The 22,281-nt window shown below is 38.5% G+C and overlaps 3 protein-coding genes and 1 long non-coding RNA gene across 6 annotated transcripts; 2 read left to right on the forward strand and 2 right to left on the reverse strand.

Annotated features, from left to right (window-relative positions):
- Positions 1-454: 454 nt before the first annotated feature.
- On the reverse strand, positions 455-3,566 carry LOC134213763 (cell division cycle protein 20 homolog). Its single transcript, XM_062693082.1, has 3 exons — positions 3,408-3,566; positions 2,499-3,342; positions 455-1,448 (listed from the first exon to the last, which is right to left on the reverse strand). The coding sequence occupies exons 2-3, from the start codon at positions 3,318-3,320 to the stop codon at positions 651-653; spliced, it is 1,620 nt and encodes a 539-aa protein (XP_062549066.1). The 5' UTR covers positions 3,321-3,342; positions 3,408-3,566; the 3' UTR covers positions 455-650.
- A 1,068-nt stretch (positions 3,567-4,634) lies between these two features.
- On the forward strand, positions 4,635-7,847 carry LOC134213756 (zinc finger protein 184-like). The gene is made up of 2 exons (XM_062693075.1): positions 4,635-4,892; positions 5,823-7,847. Exons 1-2 carry the CDS (start codon positions 4,770-4,772, stop codon positions 7,806-7,808), a joined length of 2,109 nt encoding a protein of 702 aa, XP_062549059.1. The 5' UTR covers positions 4,635-4,769; the 3' UTR covers positions 7,809-7,847.
- An 832-nt stretch (positions 7,848-8,679) lies between these two features.
- On the forward strand, positions 8,680-22,103 carry LOC134213759 (zinc finger protein 271-like). 2 transcript variants are annotated; one of them, XM_062693078.1, is made up of 3 exons: positions 8,681-8,925; positions 9,021-9,136; positions 20,557-22,103. In XM_062693078.1, exons 1-3 carry the CDS (start codon positions 8,812-8,814, stop codon positions 22,028-22,030), a joined length of 1,704 nt encoding a protein of 567 aa, XP_062549062.1. In that variant the 5' UTR covers positions 8,681-8,811; the 3' UTR covers positions 22,031-22,103. The 2 variants fall into 2 exon arrangements, with proteins under 2 accessions (XP_062549063.1, XP_062549062.1); XM_062693079.1 differs by lacking the exon at positions 9,021-9,136 and having other exon boundaries at positions 8,680-8,925.
- On the reverse strand, positions 9,468-18,185 carry LOC134213767 (uncharacterized). Of its 2 annotated transcripts, none has more exons than XR_009979523.1 (4): positions 17,919-18,185; positions 17,604-17,860; positions 17,129-17,356; positions 9,468-9,803 (listed from the first exon to the last, which is right to left on the reverse strand). It is a non-coding gene; the product is annotated as an uncharacterized LOC134213767 (long non-coding RNA). The 2 variants fall into 2 exon arrangements; XR_009979522.1 differs by having other exon boundaries at positions 17,152-17,356; positions 17,919-18,173.
- Positions 22,104-22,281: the final 178 nt, after the last annotated feature.

Below are 22,281 nucleotides of genomic sequence, written 5' to 3' on the forward strand. Positions count from 1 at the left end.
ATGTACTGTCACAAAATCTTAAACCGCCTCCCCCCTTTCAAACCTGTGACATCATTATTGAACGATCCGAATAGAAAATTATTTTTAAAACTTGAATGGTTTAACTTCTCACTTACATTGTAATCAGGCTTTGAATCCAAAAGAGAATGAGAAAAATCTCTCACCTATCATGTCTGTATATACCTACGTATGTCTATTGTACGAAAAATATAGGGTCCCCAACATACAATGAGCGAGAACAAACCGTTTTATCTACCCCCCTCGGTGGGGGCAGCCTATCCGAATTTTTTTTTCAACTTGTATACAAGTGCGATAGACTCGTTTTAATGACTTATGATTCGAAAAGGGTTTTGCCGCTCTGTTATCGTTGTTCGTTATCTATCAAAAGCGATTTCTGCAAACCCTGCTTGTGCGGGATGATTTCTCAAAGTATAATTCTTAAAAACATTAGATGTCTCAAAATGAAAATCGTTTTTTATTAGCAGTCTTAAAAACTTTCAATGTATTTCGAAGAGAAACAATCTAGTCAGGATCACGATACAACAAACAAGTATGGCAAAATATCCAAATGTGCTACAGAAAAATAAGATCAAGTAATACAAGAACAAGCTACATTAAAAAACTAAAATGCAATTACACAACGCTATCACTCACCGAATGCTCTGCTTGAGCAAGCTCGGCTTTTCTCTAGTAACAGACTTTTCCTTCTTGGTCAGCAACGGGTCTGGCTGAAAACAGTTCCACAGTCGTAGCGTTTCATCGGCACCCGCGCTCATTACCGTACTTCCATCCGGAGACATGGCAATCTGCAGCACCCTGCCTGTATGGCCCAACAGATCAATTTGTTTATTCATGGACGGGTACTTCCATATCGTTAGCTGATTATTTACGTAGCCATGGGCCGAAATCAGTTCCTTGTAGTTTTTGGAAAACAACAAACCGCACACCTGGGACTTGGTATCGACAGAATTGAGAAGCTGACCATTACTGACGTTCCAGAACTTGATACATCTGTCCGCTGTACCACCGCCAGTAGCCAATGTGTTAGGCTGCCACGGACACCAGGCCAATGCTCGGACAGCGGCCTGATGTTGATTAAAGGCGTACAGAGGATCCGTAGTTGTATGAGGCGCTCCATTGGCTGTGCTCCACACATTGACCAAGTTATCATTACCTCCACTAGCGAGATGTTTACCATCGGTGGACCACTTTAAGCCACAAACCTCCTGGCTGTGACCCCTTAGTGTGGCAACATTGTGATCCCGTGTGCGGACATCATGGTTCACGATGGAGCCGTCCCTACTCCCGGAACATACCACATAGGAATTCCAGGCAAGTACTCCTACTCTCCCGGAATGGCCATCCATGATACGCAGTCGTTTCATTTGCTCACAGTCCCACAGTTCAACTGTGCCTGTAGACGTTCCAACTGCTAGAATATGACCCTCCTGTAAATGAGTGAAAAATAATAATGAACCAGGTTCATTCCATCATTCAGTTTCAATATTATTGAAAGTTTCGACTGTAGTTACGATCCTGTTTTATGTTGTGTCTTTTTTGAACAGCAATGCTATGATGCTAATGCATCAACTGAGTGCCGAATCTCTTTGGTTAAATGTACGTTTTAGGCCTTTCTTGTACACTGCCGGTACTCGCATATCCGTTCCATTTTTTTCTTTAGCACAAGTATACTGCCGTCATACGCATATTTGTCCCATGTTTGCTGGGATTTCCTATGTACATGGGACAATTATGTGTAGAACGGCAGTATAGCATTCAATTGTATCGTACTTTTAAATAACATGATTAAAAATGAGGCTTTGTTCGGGAATTAAAAAAAAACAACCTTTTCCCCTAATGTACCCACATACCATCAGTCACTTAATATGAATATCGGAAGAGAGAAATGCGAAAATAACTGGGTGAGACCGGCCACTTCGTGGAAAGTCACGAACGCACTGGTTACATTACATACGGTGGAATCAGACCTGGACCCTGGACCCTGGTTAAAACTGGAGGAAGATCGTACAAGATCGACGATTATGGATTTCTACAATACGCCAGGCTTAGATGTAACAACGCTGTAACCAACCGGATATACAGTTAGATCCGCTCAAGAAATTATTATCTAAATTTAAAAAAAAATGGGCGATCCCCTATTGGTGGGTTGAAGTTATTTTTAATCCTATCCTGTTTCTGTGAAAAATAAAGTGATCATTGACTGTGAAGTGATTTACTACACTCTTGATCAGAAGCTACATCTGTAAAGTGTGGGCCCTGAATTGATTGACCGTTTTACCTAATTATATTTTTTTGTTATGGGTTCTTGTACCTAAAATTAGCTTTTCAAAATTTGACCATTTGGGTTTTAGAATTCAGAAATTTGTTGAACCAGCCGAATCTCCAATGTTAGTTATTCTAATGCTGCTTCTCCTTTAAACATCGGTAATCCATTTGGTAGGTTTTAACAACCCTCCGTAAATAAACATTATTCTTACCTGTATCCAACTCAGTGCACACGCGTGATCGCCACCTTCGTTTTCGTATAGCACCTCGATATTGCCACTGGCCGCATTCCACAGGTACACCGATGATCCAAGAGCCACGGCCACCACATTATCGCCACTCCAGTCCATCAGATTCAAATAGTAATCGTTGACGATATCCGGAGCGTCCAGTATTCTCTCAGGGGCGTTCGGAATGAACCGGGACCCACTTTTCGTTGACATGGGCGTTTTCACCGAATACACCACCTTTAGGGGATTCATGTGCCCCTCGGGAGCTGCCGGAGCCTTTGTCTGATACGACAAAATCCTTTTGTTACTGATATCACAACCTTTGACCGCTTCTGATAGAATCTTAATGCGCTCCGCATTTTTTGGGCTTGACTGTGTAGTTCCATTCTGATTTTCCTCTCCACTTCCTTCGCTACATTCCGTATCCTTTTTGACTTCATTCTGTTTTACCATGTAATGACCCAAATCGAAATCCGTTGTTGTTCGATTCGGGATGAATCTATCACCGCCAGAGGGCTGCTTCTGACTGGGCGTTTGAGATTTGCCTTCCTTCTTAGTGCTGGAACCAGTTCCCGGTTTTTTATTCGGGGTCTTCCCACTAAGCGTTCCGGGAGGAACCACTTGTTGGCTGGTGAACGAAACCGATAACTTCTGGCGGGATGTATTCATTGAACTTGCATTGAAGCTTGTGGATGCTGTTGATAGATCTAGCTTCTTTTGCCACCGAGGAGCGGGTCCTTTTGTCAATTCTCCGTCCATTGTGATTATATTGTTCAGTTCATTGAGGTAATTGAATTGCGACATTTTTCAGAAATAAACGTTGAAACTAAAAAAAAGAACGCTACTTGCAGAATACAGGTAAGCTAATAAAATTAAACATTGAAAAATTACCTGAGGCCAAGGAAATCGGAAAACGGTTATACAGCGGGTATCACTTTTGGCTTGTTGCAGTCTTTCTTCCACTTTCTTTTGCTTTTCCCGCGAGGACGATCTCCTGGCAGCAAATCCCAACGCCTTTTCTGAAATGAAACTTCTTTTTCACAGCACCTTTATTTTTGAAATATGAACTGTGGTAAATAAATCCACATTGGGCACGATTTATTAATACTTGGCCAAAATAATTTTGAAGAAAGAATTTATTAGACTGAATTCATTAAGCATTTAAAAATTATCTTCTTGCTTATTTTTACTTGGATTCATTTATAGAAAACCGAAATCTTCTACTTGTCCCATTTAAATAGAATATCTTTAAGGTGATTATAGAATAAAGCCAGAAATCGGCCATTTTGTAAACCACGTGCTTTTCCAATATTTTTTTCAAGAGCACGAGATGAAAGAACCATAACGCGTATGGGGCTGAAATAATGATAGATCGTTTGCTTAGTTATGCTGAACAATCATAATTTGAGTTTCGGCACTGTACGAAAACTATTACGCCAGATTTGGGCTTTTGAAAATGTACGTAGATAAACGTGTGGTGAATTTGAAATTCACCACGGGCTTCATTCTATAATCACCTTAATTACTGTCTTTTACGTCAATCGCCCTTTTTCACAGTTTTCCACGAGCGGTAATGGCTGATGGGCTAAATCTGGGACGCTCCACCCTATAATATAATCGATATAGAACCACACATAAATTAAATCTGCTAATTCGAGACCACACATAAAGTTTATTTGGATAAATATTTTATTAGTATTTCGTGTGGAGAATGGTTATATGTGCGCTGATATACATCATAAGTTAAATCTATGGATTTTTGCCAATAAATATGTGTGTATATCTTTATATTGAATATATTTGTTGCACACATAAATTTTTGCAATTTGCCGACCCAAATATATGCAATTTGTACCCACACATAAATTCAATAACTGCATATTAGAGACCACACATACATTTCATTTGATTATAGATTATATTTGTACTTCGCGTGGAGAGTGGTTATGTGTGCACTAATTAGAATCATGAATTAAATTAATGGATTTTTGCCAATAAAAATGTGTGAAATTTTTGTAGTGTGGATTTTTAGTAGTGCGCGTTATATGATAATATGACCGGAAGGTCCGCTATTGGTAATTATACCCATTATTCAGTATACTATGGCGGTGTCGTAAATATATAAACTGTGTCGTTGATGGCTGTCAGTCAGATATTTTGTTTATATTTAATTTATAAGTTTGAAAAGTTTACAAAAAGTTTTCAAAATTATACATTAGAATAACGTTTTCAACGTAAATACATTACTACAATATGGATCGGTACTGCCGCGTTTGTATGGCGAAAAATTGTGCAGAATTGATTTCGCTGTTCCAAATCCACGAGAGTGAAGACGATGTGATAGCAAACATGATCATCGATTGTACGGAAGTAATGGTAGGGTGGCCCTCTCGATGTTATTTATAAACAAAAAATTATCGAAGTAATTTTCTTAATAGTTTAGTTTAATTATCGAGCACGCATTTTTTTTTACAAATCACCCGATTCTTTTTGCCTTTCTCGTACAACAAAGTTGCACTGAGTTGGCTATTATTTCACTCCACGAAAGAACTTTTTATAGAAGGCCGGAGACTCATAGCATAGTGTTATATGTATACCAATTAATTCACCTCAACAAACTGAGCACATGTCTGTCTGTCCGTGTGTATGTATGTGTGTGCACAAATGCTAAGAAATACATTAGACAACTTTTCATATAGTAATCCTTAGGCCCGATGCCCACGTAGCGTCTTTTCAACGCTGCGTGCACACGGCGTTAAAAGAACGCATGTGTGCATCGGGAAAAAGCGGTAACGCAGCGTCGCCGCACCGATGCACACCTGCGTTTTTTCAACGCCATGTGCACGCAGCGTTGAAAAAACGCTACGTGGGCATCGGCTCTTAACCGATTTTCTCGCGGCAAATCCTAGCTGATCACTATTGAAGAGGTTGATAACGATCGACCGTTGCGTTTTAAAGAAAATGGCACATCGAACCCAGCCATTTAAGCACCATATAAAGGTTGGTGTCTTGACTAAATACGAGAAAGGCAATATTACTACTCGGTGAATTGAGATAGGTTTTTAAATGGGTTCCGTGTAAAATAAGATCTCCGTTTTATGATTTCTCGACCAAAATACTAATTTTCCAACATAAAATGTGAGAACATTTTTCAGTTTTTCTCTTACTCCACTCTGTGCATCGGTATTGAACAGCATTTGATTGCGACTCAATCATAAACCTGTGCGTTTATTGTGACTAATTTTGTTAGATTTTGTCTTTGCAAGTTACAAATGATCAACTTGCTCATTTTTCTCGTGGTTACAGGTTTCGGATGATGATAATCTTCCACAAAATATCTGCGGCAAATGTATGATACGGCTCAACCAAGCCTACGAGCTACGCAAGCAATGTCAAAGGTCAGATGAAGCATTCCGGGCTATGCTGTTGCAAGGCGTTTCATCCTCTGTACAAATTGAACCAACATGTGATAGCTTTCAAAATGTTCAAACTGAGGAATCATCCGAAGCAGTTAGCAAAACTTTTGAACTTGAAGTTCAAGTGGAAGGTATAGATGAAGAACAAAATGTTGAATACCTGGATGAAGATGAGGACTACCATGAATACATCGATTCAACAAAGAATATTAAAACAGAGAGCTCCGTTGAACATAATACTGATGCCAAAACACATACCGGTGTTCCTCTAAATCCGGAAAACGTAAGCAAAGTTGACGAGTTCGATCAATACAGTGTGTTTTATGTGCAAGGAAAACGCTGCTGTGGCTGTCAAATGGTTTTCTCGAATATTGAATCTTTATTCGATCACTGTAAACATGCTCATTATAAAGAACATGATGGCTACGAAAGGAAATTCCTATGTGATATATGTAATAAAGGATTTGATACAAAACAATTACTAGTAACACACAAAGACGCAGCCAAAAGTAACAAATTGTATTACTGTAAGCTTTGTAACTGTTTTCTGGGAAACGAACTTAGTTTCATGGAACACATCTTCGTAGAAGGTCACGAAGAAGTAATGTACTCTTTTAAAACATCTGATAAGTTTGAATCAATGCTGATCACTGGTTTCAGATGTTGCGGTTGCGATACCATCTATTCGAATGAACCTGATTTAGAGATACATATCGCTGAGAAGCATCTACCTACCACTACATCTTTCAAAAATATTGAGGTAATCCATTGTAGTAAATGTTACAAAACGTTTAATGAGCGACAAGAATTAGAACAGCATCAATCAGAAATTCATCATTATTCATACCATTGTCGTATTGGTGATTGTAAATACACTACAATACATAAGAAACACATAATAAATCATGTTACCATGACTAGCCTTCATCGTAATACATCACAAGGATCGGTGAAAACTTCTAAAAAAAATTCTAATACAGAAGATGAAGATTCCCGCTTTTGTTGTTGCATCGTGCGTTGTCATGAATCATTTCAATCAAAAAGTGAACTTCTGAAGCACGCGGTGGCAGATCATGAAATATTACGAATTCAGCATACACAGGATCGGAAGCATTCGACGATTGTTTGCAACATATGTCTGAAAGGATTTGAAAATGAGCAGGCGTACAACCGGCATCAGTCTTCGAATAAAAGCATTCATCATGTTTGCCGCAAATGTGGAGCAAAGTATGCTTCTAAGGCAACGTTGAAGCAACATGAGCGTAGCAATTGTGGTAAAATAGCACAGTATCAGTGCACAAAATGTGATAAGGCATTTATGTCGCTAGGAGGCTTTCACAATCATCAACAAGTTCATAATAGTAAACGCTCTCATGTTTGTAACATTTGTGGACGTGGCTTTCTAAGGAAAGGTATATTGAAGGATCACATGAACTCAGTACATGCTAATACCAGATTTTTCAAATGTATGCTGTGTTCAAAGTCTTTCGCCAGTCGAAATATATTTCAAGCACACCAATTAACTCACACTAAGACGAAAGCGTATCAGTGCCGATACTGTGAGAAGCGATATTACAAAACTAGTGACAGAACCATGCATGAAAATCAAGTGCATTTGGGCATTCGGCCATTTAAATGCAATTTCTGCACGACATCGTTCATACGGGACCGTGAACGTAGGTTACACGAGCGTATTCACACCAAAGGGAAACTCTACAGCTGTGATCTATGCTCTGAGGGATATAATAAGTTCGCAGAGTACAAAATGCATCGCCTCAGTGAACACGGACTGGATACGCTTAGGGATCTAGGTTCGGTGATAATGACTGCAATTCGTACCGATCAAAATTCGGAGCAATCGGCGAGTAGCTCGTGAAAAGGGGATTGACTGAGAAATAAATTGACTGCTCAAATATGCAACGCGTTTTTTCTTCTCATCAGGAACATTACATACATAGTACAATCGATGAGTTTTTGCACTATACTGATTTTAGTTATATATTAAAACTTGTATTAAAATCTCCAGTTAGGGAAAATGGGGGTTAATTTTTGTTTATTTATGGGGACCCCATTAATTACGTTACGTGAAAATTGGCCATTTTCAATCCCCCTTCTACCTGTCACATTTTTTGTATGAATAATTTGAAATTTTTGTATGAATCATCAAATTTTTTGTATAGATAGATGGCACTTCGGACAACCCCCCTCTCCGCACGAAGCGTTACTTAATTTATGCATACTCCCTTAAGAGTTTGAACCAGTCAAGAGTTGAAAACCGTTTCTATAAATCAAGACAAAATTTTCAAAACGACTTATCTGCTTTTGTAAACAAAGATTCAAACGACGATTTGACGAATCTGATAGCTCTCCCACGCAAACCAATACCATCAATAGGTAGATGAAGGATTCCGCTACCTGTTGATGGTGTTGGTTTGCGTGGGAGAGCTATCAGGTTCGTCAAATCGTCGTTTGAATCTTTGTTTATAAAAGCAGATAAGTCGTTTTGAAAATTTTGTCTTGAAATGTAATATTAATTATTAGTTTTAGTTGACGATCACTTGGGCCGCTCGAATACGTTTGGCAACTACCGTCATCTGGTTCTTGATTGTCCCAAGTTATATTGGGTAAAATGTTTTATTTTTAATACGTTTAATAGATACATTTTGGCGTCCAATTCAAAAAGAACTCGTGAGAAATAGGCGCCAGCCTCGAGCCTCGAAGTACTAGAATAGTGGAGTAAACTGTGGTATCATCTGTCAAACGCTCTGTTTTGTATATCTTCGTTGCATAGTCGTTGTTTGTCTGAAATATTTTTAATTTTGCAAAGTAATTTGACTAATAGAGCAATAATTTGTGCCAATCGGATTTAATGAATAACAATGATAAATGAAGCTAGTTGTCGTGTTTGTACCGGACCTCCGGTTTTGCCCCTTTTCGAGTTACATGAAGGAATTATGCCCGGACAGATGCTCGCAGATTTTGCTAACGTTTTGGTGAGTTTTGTCTTCTATATGCCTTCTAATCTAGTACATAATTTTTAAAGTAATGACCTGATCTTATGAACTTTTTTTTTCAAAATTTGATATAGATTTCCGAAAATGACGGAAAACCATCATATCTTTGCGCAGATTGTGAACAGAAATTAAAAATAGGCGTTGAGTTTCAAAAGCAAGTTCTAGAGGCAGAGAGAAGATTAGAGTCCAAGTGAGTATGAATCCAAAATCGTTCAACAATATTGCACTATCTCAGGTTTGCAACTTTTTGCCTTTCTCGTACACAGCAAAAAAAGTTGTTGAATATTACATCGAAATCGCTGCAACCAGTTGAATCCATCGGCTGTTTAATATTACACTGCGCGATGTACAAAATTACCTTCTGTGTAATAAACAGGAGCGATGTAATTTTGTTTTGATGTAATAAATTAGACGACGTAATTCAAGCAATGTAAATGTATATGATGTAAAACAGTACTCGAAAGCTTGTGAATTTAAATCTGATGGGGATTTTCTTTTATGGAGTTATTTGTCTCATTTCATTTTATTGTAAATATATATTTATAAAAACAATATTTATGATAAACCTAACTTAATTAGATTTCTTTAGATCGCGTAGTGGATCTGAAGGTTTTGCTATTTACATCAAAGGTCTTCTTTTCACACAGAGAGGGTCCATTCGTGGTTATTTTTTCATCATTCAGCCTGATGCCGAAGTGGCCTCTGCAATATATAACAGGTGTATCCATTCCACGGTCCATGGCTGTAGTACGTCACCGGCCAAGCAGTCTGCGAAGCGCCCGTAAATCGTTTTCCGCCTGATCGATCCACCTTGTAAAATCCTCCAGTTTGTAGATTTGGATTTGACGTTCGGTGACCTATAAGAGAAAAACGATTAATTGCCGTCACAATGAACTTGAAATTTATATTTAAACATATTCTGCATCTAATCTACTAACGTTACATAACCAAATTTTAAGAATATTGGTACGCTTTGAAGGAATTTGGCCTACTGGATTCTAAAGGGAATTCTTTCTGAGGTACCGAGAAATTTTTTTCAAAGATTCCGAAAAGAATCCTTCTGAGATTACGAAGGGATGCCTTCTAGGATTCCGAGCAAAATCTTTCTGGAATTTCAAAGAATAATCTTCTTGAATTTCGAAAAAAGGATTCTGAAATTCCGAACGGAGCCCTTCGGTGATTCCTTCCGCGATTCCGAACGGATCCCAAAGAGAATCCTTCTGGTATTCCAAAGGGAATCTTTTTGGTATTCCATAGAAAATTCTTCTCAGATTCAAAACCTAATCCTTCTGTCATTAGAAGAAAAACCTTTAAGGATTCCGAAGGGATTCCTTCTTGGATTATAATGAAATTGATCTGAAATTCTAAACGGAATCCTTCTGCGATTCTAAAAAGAATCCTTATGGGATTCTAAATGCAATTTTCCGGCATATCAAACAAATTTTTTTTAGGATTCCAAAGAAATCGTTCCGGAATTCCAAAGAAGGGATCCGAACGGAATCCTTTTGTAGTTCCACATAGTATACTTTTAAGGTTGCGAAGAGAATCCTGAGTTAGGGGCTCTCCTTAGTCGTGCGGTAAGATGCGCGGCTACAAACCAAGACCATGCTGAGGGTGGCTGGGTTCGATTCCCGGTGTCGGTCTAGACAATTTTCGGATTGGAAATTGTCTCGACTTCCGTGAGCATAAAGTATCATCGTGTTAGCCTCATGATATACGAATGCAGAAATGGTAACCTGGCTTAGAAACCTCGCAGTTAATAAACTGTGGAAGTTTTTAATGAACACTAAGCTGCGAGGCGGCAATGTCCCAGTGGGGGACGTAATGCCAATGAAGAAGAAGAAGAGAAGAAGAGAATCCTGGGATTCCGAAGGGAGTCGTTCTTGAATTCTGCTGAAAAATATTCTTAGATTCCGAAAGAGATTCTTTAGAGATTAAAAAAAATCTATCTGGGGTCCAAAAAGAATCTCTCTGGAATTCCAAAGAAATTTTTTCAATGATTTCATAGAGAATTCTTCGGGGATACCAATCATATTCTAAAGGAAATTCTTCTGCGATTCCAAAGAACTTGCTTCTGAGGTACCAAAGGAAATCTTTCTAGGATTCCGAAGAAAATTCTTGATACCTCGAGTGGAATCATTCTAGGGTTTGAAACTAGGATTACGAAGGGAATCTTTTTTAGATTCCGATGAAAATTGTTCTGAGATTTCGAAGAGAATCCTTCTGGAATCTTCCGGTCTCGTTGGACATTCCACTGTGCCTGTTCTGTCGTAATTATATCGAAAGATTCCAACAGTTACTTGGGGGGGAATCGTTTTGGGGTTTCATTGAGAATCCTTTAGGGATTCCTTGAGAAACCCTTTGGTGATTCCATGGAGAATCCTTTAGAGATTCCAAGGGGAATCCTTTAGGGATTCCAAGAGGAATCGTTTAGGGATTCTACGGGGGTTCCTTCAGGTACTCCATGATAATCTTTAAGGAATTTCATGGGAAATTCTTTAGGCATTTCATGGGGAATCCATTAGGGTTTCCATTGGGGTATTCCGAAAGGGGATTCCAAAGGGAAATCCTTCAGGGATTCCAAAGGGGAATCCTGCAGGGATTCCAAAGGGGAATCCTGCAGGGATTCCGAAGGGGAATCCTGCAAGGATTCCGAAGGGAAATTCTACAGGGATTCCGAAGGGGAATCCTTCAGGGATTCCGAAGGGGAATCCTTTAGGGATTCCGAAGGGGAATCCTTCTGGGATTCCGAAGGGGAATCCTTTAGAGATTCCGAAGGGGAATCCTTCGTGTGACACCTCAAACTTCATGATTTTACAAAGCAATTATGTGAATGATATTTTTAGGGTTCCTGGCCCAATCGGATTCAATCCGGCCACATCCGTCCCAATCCGGGGACCTACGGAATGGCCATTTTCTAAATTGATTCAAAATAGGTCGTGTGACACCTCCAACTTCATGAATTTACAAAGCAAGGATGTGAATGATATTTTAGGGTTCCTGGCCTATTCGGATTCAATTCGGCTACATCGATCACAATCCGGGGACCAACGGAATGGCCATTTTCTAAATTGATTCAAAATAGGTCGTGCGACACCTCAAACTTCATTATTTCACAAAGCAATGATGGGAATGGTATTTTTGTGGTTCCTGGCCCACTCGGATTAAATCCGGCCACATCGGTCACAATCCAGGGACCCAAGAATTCCACCGAAAATTTATATAGAAATTATATTGTAAATGAAATCAACAATGGAATTTTCGGAGCAATTCCTAGATTTATTCCCAAAGAAATCCTGAAAGAATTCCGGTGGAAAATTCATGAATTCTACTGGGAGATCCCCAGGAGTTTTTCTGAAAATTCCTCCGGGAATTCCACCGGCAGTTCCTCAAAGAGTTTCTGTAGGATTTTCTCCGAGAATTATTCCGGTAGTTCTATCCACAGATCCTACGGGGGTTCCTCTGAAAATTCTTCCGGGAATTTCCTCCGGGAATTCATTCAAGCTTTCTTTCTGGAATTCATTTAGGCTTCTTCAGGAATTTATATAGAAATTCCTCCAGAAGCTCCACCGAGAATTTTTCTGGGAGCTCCTCAAAGAATTCTTCGTGAGGTCCTCTGATGATTATGATGATCCAGCTACATACCCCTATAAAGGTTTCAGCTAGACCAGATTTGTCTATAAGATGAATTATCCAAGATTTTTTCCGAGAATTCTTCTGGTAGTTTCAGTTCCTTCGGGGGTTCATTTGCAAATTCTCCCGGGAGTTTTTCAGAAATTCCTCCGGCAGTTATTTCAAGAATTCCTCCGGGATTTCAACAGGCAATTCATCCGGGTGTTTATCCGAGAATTCCTCCGGGAGTTCCACCAGTAGCTCTTCCAGGAAATCATGCAGGTTTTTTTCATGAAATCATTTAGGCTTTTAGCTGGAAATTCCTCTTAAAGTTCTTCCAATAGTTTCTCTGGGAGTTCCTCTAGGAATTTTTCTAGGAGTTCCTCCTGAAATTCCTCCTGAAATTCCTCCGGGAGTTCTTACGGGAGCTCTTCCGGCAGTTCCTTCAGGAGATCCACCGGCAGTTTTTATGAGCATTCCTCCGGAAGTGTTCCTCTATGAAGGAACTTCTGGAGTAATTTCCGGAGGAGCTCGCGGAGGAATTTCCGGAGAAATTATCAGAGGAATTTTCGGATGAACTTCCGGTGGAATTAGAGTAATTTCTAAAAGAACTGCAGGAAGAATTTCTAGAGTAACCCTCGTAAGAACTCCCAAATGAACTTCCATAAGAATTCCAGGAGGAACTCCTGGAAGAATTCTCAAAGAGATCCGGAGGAACTCCCAGAGAAATTCTCCGAGGAATTTCAGGAGGATTTTGTAGATTAATTTTCCAAAAAAATCCTGAATGAATTCCCGGAGGTGCTACTGCTGGAACTCCCGGCGGAATTTTCGGAGGAACACCCGGAGTTGAATTTTTAGAGAAACTTTCGAAATCCCATTTCCCATGAAATTCCTGCCATATATCCTCCAGGAATTCCCTGTGAAGTTCTCTTGAAAAAACTCCTGGAGGAGCTCCCGGAGGAACTCCCACAAGCACTTTCGGAAGAATTCTCACAAGGAAGTCCTGAACTAATTCTTGGAGAAGTTCATGAAGGAATTTCTGAATAATTATCTGTAGGAATTCCCGGAAAAATACCAGGAGGAATTAATGCATAAATTCCCACATTATTATTATTATTATTATTATTATTTATTTAGTTAACATCTAAACAGATAACACTGAATCAACAATTTGACGCCACAATGCACGGTTCGAGGCCGCATCTCTCCATCCTCGGATACGCACCACGCTAGGATCCCTACAGTATTTCCCATTGAATCTATTAACCATTCCCCATGGAATCCCTTTCGGTAGCCTCACACCTAGGGAATTTGGTCCGCGGATATTTTTCCCATGTATTTTTACATATGGAATTTGAGCACGGAGAATCAAAATTCCGGCCCCATTTAAAATACACGGGGATCAAAATACAGCGGAAAATGTTCCGGAAAAGTAGCCTTAAAGGATTCCCCAAGAAATCTGAAAAAGATACTCTTATGAAATCCCTAAAAAAATCCACTTGAAATCCCTATAAAAGATTCCCCATGGAATCCCTAAAAAATCCCTAAAAAAATCCTAGTGGGATCCCTAAAATATTTTCCGTGCAATTGCACAGGGACCAAAATCTGGCGGACATTTTCTCCGAGTTGTGAGACTCCCTTAAAGGATTCCTAATGGAATTCGTAAAAGATTTCTCATAATATCCCTAAAGAATTCCCCATTGAATCAATCCCTAAAGGATTCTCCAAGAAATCTGTAAAGGATTCTCCATGAAACCCCTATGAAAGATTCCCCATGAAATCCCTAAAGGATTCCTGATGAAATCCCAAAAAGTCCTAGGGGGATCCCTAAAATAATACTTCCCATGGAATCCCTAAATGATTCCCCTTAGAAACCCTTTAGGATTCTTCATGAAATCCCTAAAGCCTTCTCCATTGTATTCCTAAAGAATACCCCTTTTTTCTTCTTTATTAAAGAGGCTTTCAGCTCTTGGCTGGTTCACCTCTAAAAAGAATTCCCCATGGAATCCCTGAGAAATTCCTATTGAGATCCCTAAAATATTTCTCTTGGATACCCTGAAGCATTCCCCATGGAACCCCTAAAGAATTTCCCTTGGCATACCTTAAGAATTCTTCTTGGAGTCCCCAACGGATTTTCCATGGTATCCTTAAAAGCTTTCTCGTGGAATACCTAAAGCATGCTCCACAGTATCCTTGAAAGATTCCTTATGGGATCCATAAAGGATTCCCCATGTGATCCCTAAAGGATTCCCCATGGAAACCCTAAACGATTCCCTATGGAATCCCCAAATGATTCCCCATCTAATCCTTGCAGGATTTCTAATGAGATTCCTGAAGGATTCCCCAAACGGATTTCAAAGAATATTGTGGCCACATTTCATAAAATTTGGTCAACAAAAACCCCCCTGACAATAATAGAACAAAACCTGCCGGAGCCGTCATTTCCCCTATGTACATTATTTGAAGTTTAATTACAATTATAATATTTTACTAGAAAACATCGAATTCTATCTTTGTGGATCTACATATAATATTTCTTCACTTTATCCTCTACGCCTCAATAAAAACATCAATGAGTCATGTTTGTCATTTGTTGATTTCCAAAAACCCATCTCGATTATAGCAATCCTATGGGGCAAAAAAGAGTCATGTTTTTAAAACATTATGAATTTCCATTTGATGACATGCTTAGAAAGTCATATGATCAATATCTTGTCTGCAGGTGGAATGCTTCTAATTATTTGTATATGCAGTGGGTGAGGGGTATTATTTTTATAGATTTTCTATGTGTACGAAAAATATGATTACATATTACAGCATCAACGGGCTCCAGAAAAAAACTGCGGGCAAAAAAAATCACACTCGCCCCAAATGTGTCATGTACAAAACGCTCGCTCAACTCTACGGTGAACCCAGTGTCCAGATGGTAGCTAAAACTGGAAGGGTGCAATGGGCAGGGTATGTTGCAAGAATGGCGGACTGCAGCTCTGTAGAGATGGTGTTCGCATCCATTCCGGCAGCTTCAACAAAGCGGGGACAGACCAGGTTCGATTCAGCGTGCGTGGAGCGCAACCGAGCATGAAGAGAAATGAATGAATAGATAAATTACTCTATAATATCAGTGTCTTTGTCTTTTCATCCGTCGATGGACATATACCAGATTACAAATAAATATATTTATTACTGATCTGGTTTCCTAATATTGACACACTGGTGGTATTTATACCATGGTACTAGTTATATCACAAGTGTAAAATCTTCTTGTACTATGCTGGTACAACGTGGTGAGCCATGGTACAGTATGTACTACGGCATAAATATAACCGTGGTGTACCACAGTCATTGTACTACATTGTACTAGGGATGAATGAGCTTATGGGTTGATATCCCTAAAAAAAATAAACCAGAACCAGAAAACCAGTCCTTGATCTTTAGTATATATTATTTCAGCCTTTTAATATCAATTTATTCAATTATATTTCATTGCTGATTTAGTGTTGTAAAGTGAGAAGAAATACCAAGTCACGTCCTCTATATGCGTTCTAGTCATGTTAATTGTTAACTAGATTAATAGCTGTTAAGTGAACTCTATGTCTATGTCTGTTCACTTCGAATAAAGCATTCAAAGCATATCTCTAAAACATATTATATTATATCTTTTACCGCCTATAATCTACAATGAATCGCCTGCTTTGAGCGTGCTAACAGCGGCACACTAGGAGTTAACTTTCGAAAATCAGTATGGCGAAAGGCATCTAATGCTTAATATCTCAAAAATAAGCACCTTAATCAAAAAAAATATTTGGTAGGCGTAGTAGCGGACACCTTCCTACATAACCGGTACCAAATAGTTTTCCGTGAAAAGTTCCTACGGTTAAGAAAACCCGCGTTAGATGTCATTCGCCATACAAACTTCAGGTGGTTAACTCATGCTGGCTATTTTGCGCATATACCATAGCCCCTGGATGTGACAGCGGCGGGTAGAAAATCAGCCACTGCCAATAATTCATTGAAAAAACACATAAAATTTAAAAAAAATGACATTCTATCATTAGCAATTGAGAGCGAATTCCTTATTTCCTGATGTCGCAACTACATCGCGACTAGTGCGCATCTATTCCACCGCCGTGCGCCATCATGCACACTAGTTACGCCACAGTTGCGACATGATGGAATGGGAGAAAACTTGATTGTCGCGAGAGCTCAATTTACTTTTCAACTGGACAACAATAATGCTCATCCATTGATTCTTTAGATCAGTGTTTAGCTAGTTAAATATTTCCAAGAAACGTCGTCAACGTTCATTATTACTGTTAAGCACATTGCATTAACAAAATCACTATTTGGTTTGAATGCCGCCAAGCAATAAACTTTGGGAAAGGAGATACTGCACGATACGACTACTCCCTGTATAAATATAACTTTAAAAAATGAGTGGTTCTGTCGGGGAATATGTTCCTCCAAATACCCCAAAAAAACTCATGCGGATTCATAGCAGCATGCTGATTAAAATACGTAGACATCAAAAAAGTTGAAAGAGTTTTAGATCTTATTCTAGTCAGGTTCTCACCAATATTTAATTGTTGTACCTACATCAAGAACAACTTTTGATTCCCTCCAGAAATCAAACATTCCTGATGCTTCAAAAACGCATGATACCATCCGGCAACGGTTGCAGTCATATAGATTTACAGATCGTCTTCCATGGCTTTAAATTGTTAAGAGCTCCTGATATTGGAATGAGCTTTATGGCAAATAAGCTTCGTCTTGCCAGGACAGTTGAACAAGCGGGGGTAGGCTGAAACATACGAAATTTCAATTTAGAAAATTTCTTAAAATCATCAAAGAAACTTATGACTATCAACTATGAATTGCGGAAATAACTCTACTATTACTGGCAAGGAATGTTCAAAGATGTTTTACCCACAAGATTGCTCAATTATATAATAAATTGTCTAATAAAATTGAGGTTCGTATGGTTCAAGATAACACTTGCCAAAAACATTGTAAGAATTTGGATTTTGTTTTAGAAAACTTGAGTTTACCTGGTGTTTACAATCTTCTTATGGCCACAGACCGATGATTGGGAGCAGGGTCAAGGGTGCACAGTCGAGGCCGGACACTTTCACCGGCCTTTTCCGGAATCGGAATCGGCCTTTTCCTCACGCCCGTTACATTACGGCATATCTAATCCTCCGGCAGCTTTGCGTAAATCCAACCGCAAGCCGCAGTTGATTTCAGACTGCAGTTCTACTTGTTCCCTCTTTTCCATAGTCGTTCCGTCATACGGAACTACAAAATCCTGAAACGGAAATATAACAAATTATTCAAAATAATTATTCCAAGGAAAATATACTTACAACTTATACGGTACCAGATCCATAAATATTCCACTATCATCCTTTTTTTCAGGCAAATAGCTGGTAGAATTTGCAGTAATTGCGTTTTTGTCAAACATAAAACTTTGCGAAGTGCTAGAGCAATTTCAAAATGGCACCTGCCTGCACGTCTGTCGGACTGCCATATGGAGCTCAGATTGAGAAGTGCAGCCAGATTTAATATAGCATTATCTTTCAATGCAATATTACATAAAATGTGTGTAATAATACACACGGGTATTAGGATCAACTGGTTGCACATGTTTCTGTGTAATAATACCATTTTTTGTATGTTTATATTACACAAAAGTAACGTGATGTCAAATGGATTTTTTCTTCGTGTGTAATTTCTACGCGATGTAAACACACATAAAATTGATGTAATTTTGTATCTTTTCTTCGCCGTTACACAGCTTTTTTTACTACATCGCGCAAGTTACGTCGATGTGTTTTACAATAATTTTTGCTGTGTAGGTATACAACAAAGTTGTACCGAAAGGTTATCATTTCACTTCAAAATCGAACTTTTTAAAGAAGTCTCGGAAACCCATAATGTTATATACCAATCGACTTAGCTCGAGTAGCATTCTATAGCTGAACAAATCGGGACTGATTTGCGATTTGGGCGTAACTTATTTTGTAAACAAACATTGCAAGGCAAATTCCTGCTAAAGCAAGGATTTCCGGAGAAAACCAACGTATGCATCCGACAGAATAGGCTTTCCTCTATCAGATAAGGGAATTAGTTTTGGAGTCAAATGCTTGCATTCTACGGAATCGATAAAGCAATGTTTGTTTACAAAATAAGTTACACCCAAATCGCAAATTAGTCCCGAAATGTCTGTCAGTGCATGTGTATGTGTGTGTGCACACGAAAACCGAAAAACGTTAGCCACTTTGTCATATTGGCCCTGACGAAAGCGAGAAAACAAAATGGGGGTCGGCTGATGCTTTTTTATTTCACCCAGCAAGGGATATAGGACGTCAATTTTAAAATGCTTATTAAAGCGTTAAAACACATTTTAGCCGAAAATTGTTCATTTTTTTGGGTTAGAAATTTAATTTACTTTCATATACACGGTTAGAAAAAAGTACCTAATTTTAGGTACTTTTTTTTCTCTTGCATCTCCCTCCCTCTTCCCTTTGTTGTCATAAAATGAAGAGCAAAACCACTCAACAACCCGAATAAAAAATACAGTAGAATAACAATACAATTTATTGTAACACTACTATTAATAACATTAAATTGGCAATAGATTATATTGTAAATGAAACCATAGAAATACATTAGAATGCATTGTTATGAACCATTTACTGAAATGTAAATGAAGTTTTCGCAATAGAATGTACGGGTTGTTAAGTATCGTAACTATACAAAATCTGAGATTTTTCCATACATTTTTTTCGTCACACAATAGAGTGTATGGTTAATATATTGTTGAAATATTCGAACAAAACTGTTCAAAATACAATGGATTGTATTGTATTTATATAGTAAAACAATACGATTTTAAATTTCTCAGTTGTGACAGGTTTACTGTTCAACAATGCAATTTAAAGGGAAAAAATGCATATTTGACGCTATGAGGCAAATATTGTTATATAGTTTATATCCAATGTAAAGAAACGTTTCAAAAACTATCAATGTATGAAACTTATGTACTAAAACGTTCCAAAAACAATTGCAAGTATAGTTACATTAGAGAAATATGTTGATGTATTGTATCCTCAGTGTTGATACAATCTGTGCAACCATCAAGAAACAATGTATCCTATTGTATACCGTACATTTTATGGTAATTCAATTGTTTACACTATTGAACCAATAGTACATTTTTATCCGGGAAGGGCATTAAAGTGTGGGAACCCAACGTTGAGTAATCTCATGTTAACAAAAGTTGAGTGAAATTCACCTAACTTTTGGTTAGTTTCTATTTAAAATTAGGTATATTTTACTTAATATTAAGTGAATTTTAATTAATTTCAAGAAAAAATTACTTAATTTTAGGTTCCCACACTGAACCCCCGATTTGAGTGAAAAGAACCTAATATTAGGTACTTTTTTCTAACCGTGTAAGTAACACGAAAGTTGAATTATTTTGATTAAAAAAACATGTGTAGATAAGAAGCATAACATGTAATTTTCCAAAATTCTGCATTTAAAAGTTTTCAACATATCACTGTTAATAACATTTTAAAAGCATTTTAAAATAGACTTCCTATACTTCACCATGTTAAAAAACAGTGATTTCATGCACACGTCCGTCGCCGCTAGATGGCAACAGTGCGGCTGCGTCAAAGCGAATAGTAATTCTAAACCGATTTCCTTGCAACAAGTTGCATTCGACAGGAGCACACACCCTAGTTGATCGATATTGAATATAATCACTATCGGTCATTGCGTTTAAAAGTTAAGAAGAAAATGGTGCGTTGAATCATATTAGCTTGGTTGGTTGATTAGCTATACAATGTGCTACATGTTTCTCAATTGCTGTAAATCGTCTACGTTTTTTAGTGGATGTTTATTGAAATTTAAAGTTTTGTTTGTTTTCGGCATTCTTTACCAAATCATCATAATACTTTATCTATAAGCTTATTCAACAACCTCCTTTTCCAACAGCAAAAAAACAGAACAGGATTCTAGCAAAATAAAGCTAGAAATCGTTCAAGATTGCGAAAGTGTCTATGAATATGAGTTCCTCGACGAGGTTCCAGACGAATCGACTGGGCAAGATAAAGAGATCAAAAATGGTATCCTCCTAAAGTCGGATGATGTCGAAACATCTATGGTACTGGGACAGTCAGATAACGATGACAATGAGGGAAGCGTTCTTTCTGATTCGGATATGGAGGATGAAATAGTGCTGGAAGATGAGGATACTAAATTTCCCTTCGTCGTGCCTTCGGAGGAGAGAATCGCACAGCGTTTAATTTTCGATGATTTCGAATACTTAGAAATCGATGGGGATCGCTGTTGTGGATGTAGCTTTATTGCTGCGAACAGAGATGAACTAATACAGCATTCAAAAGATAACCATTCGCAAAATTATTATGCAGACAGCGGTTATACTTGTCCCACGTGCTACCAGAAATTTCAAAGCCAGGAAAGATTGACCAATCATATTGAGTATTACTCTTACAATGATGTATTTCTCTGTACGATATGCAATGAGTCGTTTGTGCAGAAGAATCAATTAAAATTACATCAGGATTCTAAACCCTTGCACCAACTACAGAAATTACCAGTCAAACAAAAATTCGAAAACAGTAAAAGAAATGCATCATATAAAAGACATACATTGCAGATGAAACAATCGGAAAATGAAAACACTCAATTTCATTATTGCTGTTTTGTTCGCTGCTGGGAAGGTTTTAACACGGAAGATGAACTGTTAACACATGTATTTCAGGCTCATGAAGGCAAAAGACGTGAAAACGAATTGGCCAGCTCCAAAAATCCAGATCTCATCAAATTTACCTGTACGGTGTGCCAAAGATCGTATGAATCCGAGAAACAGCTTCTTGTGCACGTGTCTTATAAACAAAAGCGCGATGAATATATTTGCCAACAGTGCGGAAAATGCTTCTTCAAGTCAAGTCATCTACGTGATCATGAGCAGAAGTATCATAATGATTTTTTGCCGGAGTTTGCCTGTGATATCTGTGGAAAAACATTCCGGAAATTGTCGGTGCTCAAAAATCACCAGAAAATCCACGTCCCTTTTGAAAACGTACCCTGCAGTGAAACAGGCTGTGGTATGGTCTTCAGGGATACTGCCCTAATGAAGAGGCACTGCAGAAACGTTCATGGCGAAACGCCCTGGCAGTGCCGATTTTGTCCTAAAAAACTGCGCACTAAAGAGGCAATGGACATTCACGAACGGGTGCATACAGGAGAAAAGCCATTCCATTGCAGGCAAGGATGTGATCGGAAATTTGCTCATGCTACCGACCGGGTGAGACACGAGCGATCGATGCATACTAGCGAAAAGCCGCACAAATGCCAGCAGTGCAACGGGGCATTTGTACGCCGAAGGGAGTTGGTGATACACACACGGAAGCACCATTCTGAGCAGCTCAGTCAACATGGATAAAGCTTGTTTTCAGCTCACGTCTGCACTGGATAGGAAGTATGTGATTGAATAAATGCAACAACTGCATATTTAATAGATTGGAATATTAATGTACTGATGACATCCATACATCTAAGCTAATGAAGGGATGTCATAGGCAAATAGTTTTATAGTTTGGAAATTCAAATAGATTGATGAATACCGGATCCTAGAGTACTTCTACAATTTCTGCGATAGAAATTCATAGCCCAATTATGTTACCTTATCAGTTT

This window comes from Armigeres subalbatus, chromosome 2 (assembly GCF_024139115.2).
Source record: "Armigeres subalbatus isolate Guangzhou_Male chromosome 2, GZ_Asu_2, whole genome shotgun sequence".
NCBI classification, from domain to species: domain Eukaryota; kingdom Metazoa; phylum Arthropoda; class Insecta; order Diptera; family Culicidae; genus Armigeres; species Armigeres subalbatus.